The sequence below is a fragment of the Tauraco erythrolophus genome, chromosome 7, assembly GCF_009769465.1.
Source record: "Tauraco erythrolophus isolate bTauEry1 chromosome 7, bTauEry1.pri, whole genome shotgun sequence".
NCBI lineage: Eukaryota > Metazoa > Chordata > Aves > Musophagiformes > Musophagidae > Tauraco > Tauraco erythrolophus.
This window is the reverse complement of record NC_141471.1, coordinates 21,484,760-21,490,759: the sequence shown is the minus strand read 5'-3', so window position 1 is coordinate 21,490,759 and position 6,000 is coordinate 21,484,760. Positions and strand designations below refer to the sequence as shown.

Genomic DNA, 6,000 nt, shown 5'->3' with positions numbered 1-6,000 from the left:
GTGGGTATGAAAGAGTTAGGAATTTTTTTTCTGTCAAAATAGACCTGTTTACTGTAAGGCTGCTGGGCAGTAGGAGTTTTTATTGGTATTTTTAATAGCTTATTACTTGTCATTATTTCAAATGATTGAATTATCTACTCAACATTTTTATTTTTATTAGAATTTTAACTGCTCAAACATTAAACACCTCCCTAATAATTTGAAGATGTGTTCAAACTCAGTGTGTTAACCTCCTGTGACTTCAGAGTGCCCTAAGTAGTGAATCGATTTTATGGTTGCTATTATAAAGAGAAATAATGTCTTTGAGGTACAGGGAAAAGATATTTCCCCTTTACAGCTAATTGACTGAAATCTTTATAGGATTGGCGGCACCAGGCTTCCATACATGTTTTTCATTTTGAGGGAGCACTATTAAAGCAATGCTGTTTTCAAAGCTCTGAGCTTCTTGTTGATTATTTATCTTTACTTTAAAGGATTCTAAAGCAGATTCTGAGTGAGAATGCAAACTGTTACAGCAGTGATAAAGTAATGAACATGTACTCTTAAAAGATTCTTCTGACTTTTTCTAAAAGGTTAGATTTTGAGTAAATCATAATAAAGCTCAAAGGACTAGAGACAAAAATTAGTTAACAAACTCAATATAATTTGCTGGAAGCATTCCTGTTTTCCCAGTTCTCTGAACAGTACCATACATCCAGCCATCATCAATCGGTTGCACATTGATGATATAATCACCATCCCTGAAGGAAACTTCATCTTCATCTTGAGCACTGTAGTCATACATAGCTCTGTATGTTCTCTGTTGAAGGAAAGAAAACAAGGCTGTAAAGTCTCAAGCCTAAACAGAGATAGATTTCTTCTTTGCACAAAGAAAATAAAAAGACAAGGAAGAACAGAGGGAGCAAGACAGAGAAAGAAATCACAAGTTACCTGTCAAAAAGAAACAGTACACCCTCCACCCTGTCAAAAACACAGTGAACACAGCCCCTTTCCTGAGTACCAAAATAATTATTTTTTTGAACCCAGATTGTCCAAAGTCCTCATACAAACAGACTTCAAGTCATTCACTGTCTCTTGAAATATTCCAACTGTTGTTTCATATATTCACTAGTAACAGTTCATTACACCCAGCCATGGCTAGCTGTGCTTCTGCTCCCTATTTGCATGATTCCCAAATAGCTTCTCCTGTGTCTTCACTACACAAAAGAAACACAGTCTTCATCCAGGTCATTAACTTTGCCATCTCACTGAATGTCCTTCATTTCATTAGGATATTACTCCAAGTTAAGAATTAGGAATATATTATTATCTAATGAAAAAAAAATTTCAAAAAAGTCTGAAAATATATTTTTACTAATAACCATTTTTGCGTATTCAAATAAAAGATATGTCTAAACAGAACATGAACTCTTGTGATTAGCTAAGCTAAATTTCTCTACACCTCTGTCCACTGTAAGCTAAGATTTCCATTCTCTTTCTAGAGCATTTATTTCCACTCATAACCAATAAAATGCTATCATTTACTGGAATTCAAAGTGGATCTTCAGACTCAAAGGTAACAGTCTCCCCTTGTATCTTAACAGCAGAACAAAGCTAGCTCATTTTAAAATTCCCAGGAGTACTTTCTTTTCTTTATCCTATTTCTTGACAGAAGTCAAGAGAAGTTCAAGCATCACTGATAATATTAAACATCCCTACCAGCAATTTTTAATATGTCACCATATCTACCTGAATTTTTCTGATACAACGATTTAAAGAGAAAAAAGGTAAAAAAAGCCAATGCTTGAGTTAATGCCTCATACTATTATCTGAACCTTTGAAGAGACAGCAAACTTTGTTCTGCTTCACAGCTGAGTAAAACAATTCTGGATTAGTTTTAGTCCATCTCATACATGGAGTTTTGGAGGGGGGGTTAATTAAACTACTTTCAGAAAAGATGGAGATTTCTCCACACACAGTGAGTAGGCCATTTGTCACAAATTGGAAATGTGGGATCACCTGATCCAGACACTATAGGGCAACTCATTTCTAGCTGTTCCCATGCTAGAAATACACTTTTTGACTTGATTCTGCCTTTATCATTGGTAGTGCAGATTAAACACTACAGAGTAATTAACTCCTGGTTAAACACTGGAGGCCACTACCTTTTCTGACAAGTCTACTCTGAACTGTACTTGAGTCTTGCTCCGTGTAATTGTCCTCTGCAGTGCCTTACAATGTTGCTGCCCTACAGACTGTGACCAAGAGTGATTTTCAACCAGAGATATGTGGTGTCTTCGTGGTTCCGTAACATCTTCCAAGTGTTCGTGGAATGTGATGAAAAAAAGCATCATTCTTTATGCACGACATCAAAGCAACTAATTGGGAGGGTTCTATCATCATCAAAAATTCCTCAAAGATTCACAAACTAGAAAACTAGCAGTCGGAAGACCCTAAGGAATGGTCTCTGCCTCTGAGAATCTTATTTTTTCCAACTATTTCAACTAATCTCTCTACTGAGCCTTGAAACTAACTCCAAAAAACAATTTCAAGAAAAGGCCCATTTAAGAAAAATGGCAGTAAGTCCATGTCTGGGATAAGGCAGAGAACAGATTTTCCTCTGAGTCATGCCTATGAGTCTCACTTAAATGGGCAAAGACTAGGGGAAGAGATTAAATGTTTTATTAAACTAATATACAATTGGGAAAAAAAAAAAACACAGAAGTTTTTGCTCACCCAGAAGGATGCTCACTCATCCTTAAGAACATCACGGTACAGGACACACTACTGCTGTCTCCTTTAAGGCAGCTTGACTACATCACTGTGGTGGCACAGTTCTGAAGACAAGCTGGTAATTTCAAACTTTAAAAAAAAATTTATTAGGGCCCTAAATGCTGCTGAGAAACCTAAATTTATGGCCTTAACACCTAATTAGGTGCTAAATGGCTGTCAGGAGAAATCTCCATAATAATCCTGTTAGCATTTAATGCCTAATTATCACTTCAGAGTGTAGTCTGGGCTATATAATTGAGAATTACAATGCTTAAAGGACTCAAAGCAGGGATTTTTAAAATGCATTTTAGTGAATTATTCCTCTGTCAGCAGTGAGTTTAGCAGGTAGTGAGAGCACAAGAAGGTATAAGAAAAGGTTGAGGTTTAGTAAAACAGTCAAATGCTCACTTATATCCCACCTCCTCAAAGGTCTGACTTGAAGCTACTGCTTAGACAGAACAGTAAGTCTTTTGCATAAGAAGTATTGAAGCCCAACTCTCATATTCCCAGCTCCTCAGCCAGATGTGAGATGACCGATGCATATTTCCACTTCATTCACCAGTTTATACTTATTCTATGGATTGTTCCTTGCAAGGAAAAGCACCTGTCACAGGGTCCTTCACATAGAACAGCTACCAAGGAAAGACAATTTGAAACCTAGGTTTTGTCTTCCTACCACTTTTAGTTATCTAAAGACACGAGAACATCCTCTGTTATCTTCCAAATAGGCAAACAGCCTTCAGGGGTCCGTTATAAAGCATTCTGTACTCGGAGCAACAATTTCATTCATTATGTAGAACTGCACATCGGAAGTAAGCAAAAGTTAAGAATCAGAAAATGACACAATTTATCTAGGAGAAAAAAATCTACCCAGAGACTGTGTTAGGATCATGCTCAAAATTAAATAAACTAAAATTTGAAAATTTAGAAATTAGAAAATGCCTTTTTCTCAGTATAGGAAATTAGTGGACGTGACTATAAAATGAACGTATGTCTTTTGAGGACACTGATTTGATAACAGTGCAAGAAACTGGCTGAATGGAGTAGGTTTTACTACAGCAGCTAACTCTCCAATCATCCCCACCGTGATGTAACACATAGGATCTTAATCACTCACACCCTAGAGATGTCCTGGCCAAACTCAGGCACTTATGGGTGACTTTGCCACCTTGATTGCTTTTAGTTAAGTCTCAAAAACTGCTTGTACTTTGAGACCAGTATTCAGGCTGGGATTTCTTTCCTCCCGTCTCTTCCTCTTCTTACTTTTTTCTCTTCTTTCTTCACTCTGCCCGGCTTAGCCAGACAAGGGTGCGTCTCTGGCAGTACTGCTCCAAGCCCAAAACCAAAGAGGCAGCTGAAAGCAGTGAACCTAACATTGTGTAAGTTTGTCAGATCTCCTAGGGCATGTCCACACTGCACTCAAAAAGCACTCTAGGGCTGCCTTCCATCTTCAGTCTGTGCAAATCTCTACACTTAAACACATCTCCAACCAGAGGTTTCCCTAACCACATACTGGGAACCCCTTGTGTCATCCCAACAGCTGAGTGTAACATAGAATCATAGAATCATTTGGGTTGGAAGGAACCTTAAAGATCATCTAGTTCCAACCCTCCATGTCCAGCACACCTGGATAAGCTGCACAAGCTAAAGAAAAGATAGTCTTTTGATGTGAAAGTGGAAAGATAAGGGATCATGCCAGGTTTCTAGCTGCATCCAAGATGCCTCTTTTGGAGCAGAATCAACACCCTGGGGGTGACAACACACGCTGTCTTCCTCACCAGACTGGCAAGTTAGCAGTCAGCACCAGGCCAGTAGTCCTTGGTTTGCTCCCTCTGGAAATGTTTGGAGTTTATTGTGTTCAAGGAAACCCACTCAGTTTTTAACAGCAGCAGGATCCATTCAAACTATGATGTTTGCTGTTTCCTTTTTTCCCATGGTAAACAGCTATTATGACTTAAAAGAATATCAAACAACAACAGTTTCACAAAAGGGATAAGAAATCCTGTTGAAAGGAGACACTCGGTCAAATCCTTTATTTTTTAAATGCTTTAACTTCACTCCCTTCCTTCTCCTATTGCCTTCGCATCTCCCAGAAGGAGAGGCAAATGACGATTCTCAAGATGATTGAAATTATACTATTTTAAGAGGCAGTTCACCAGGTAAATAACTGGGAGATAGAGATATGAGGAAAATAGTAGCCATCTACCTGCCCAGACAGCTGTGAAGGCTGCTAAGTGCATTTCGAGATTTGCAGGCAACTCCCTTCTCTATATGCTGGATTTGAAGGCTGCTTTGCCCCCCACTGACTAGCAAATGTGCTGGCAAAGCCCAGGCTTCCAAGTCTCCCGCTTTTTGGACTCTGGCCCTTTCGGAAAGCAGCCAGCTCCCCAAGTGCCTTGCAATATCCTCAGAAATTAATGGTTGATTCCAGTATTAGCTGTCTCACAGCTGTCATGCAGATGTCCAAAGAGCTTCCCGAGGTATTGGCTCACTCAAAGAAGCAGGTTTCTGAATCCCTGACTTCCCAGCAAGTTAGCCCCCTTAGTCCCCAAGCAGCTGAGAAATTGGCAAGCCTGAAAGCACCTAGAATGTCATCATCTGAACAATACAAAATGCCATGGAGTTTCAGTCTTAAAGAAAAATACTATTTTCATCCAATCTCAAGGAGTTTTTTTCAGCTCAGCAAGCTCTAAGTTTGGTTCATAATGAAATACTTCTTCATGTCCAAAAAACAGGTGACAGCAGTGGTAAATACGCATCCATCCAAAACAGTTTAAAATTCAAAATTACAAGTGAATATTTTTAAAGTAAAAGGTGACTGGATCTGATATGAAATCTCTAGGCAGTGATACGATAAGAAAATATGATAACCATTTAAACTGAACTTCATATACAAAGACTTCAAAAAGAAAAAAAGAAGCTCAATTTCCTAAAAACCCCAGCTGAATACCTTTTCGGCTCTCTTTCCATGACCAGTTACTTCTAAAACAAAATATTCACTCCAGCTTTACATTCCCATCCACCACAATTAAGAACTTCATGACTGTGGCCATGGTTTTATGATAAACCTTCTTCTCAGTCCCCCAGCAGTATAACTCGATTCGCATCCAGCACGAGTGGGAGTGTGACTGTTCTGTTGAATTAGAAAGGGCACACCAGTGTGCAGTCTGAGCTAGCTTTATGCAAGCAGAGATGAGTAATATGGGTAGGCACAAAGCCTGCTAGTACAAAATCAGCAAGTCAAACAAT

At 38.7% G+C, this 6,000-nt stretch overlaps 1 protein-coding gene across 4 annotated transcripts in view; it reads right to left on the bottom strand.

Moving 5' to 3' along the window:
* Positions 1-622: 622 nt before the first annotated feature.
* The window catches only part of NEBL (nebulette), a 278,991-nt gene continuing 273,613 nt past the window's right edge, over positions 623-6,000 (bottom strand). For all 4 annotated transcript variants that reach the window (XM_086614546.1, XM_086614547.1, XM_086614548.1 and 1 more), the window contains one exon: positions 623-799. In XM_086614546.1, coding sequence (XP_086470672.1) covers positions 623-799 — 177 coding nt within the window. The remainder of the gene's footprint in view (positions 800-6,000) is intronic.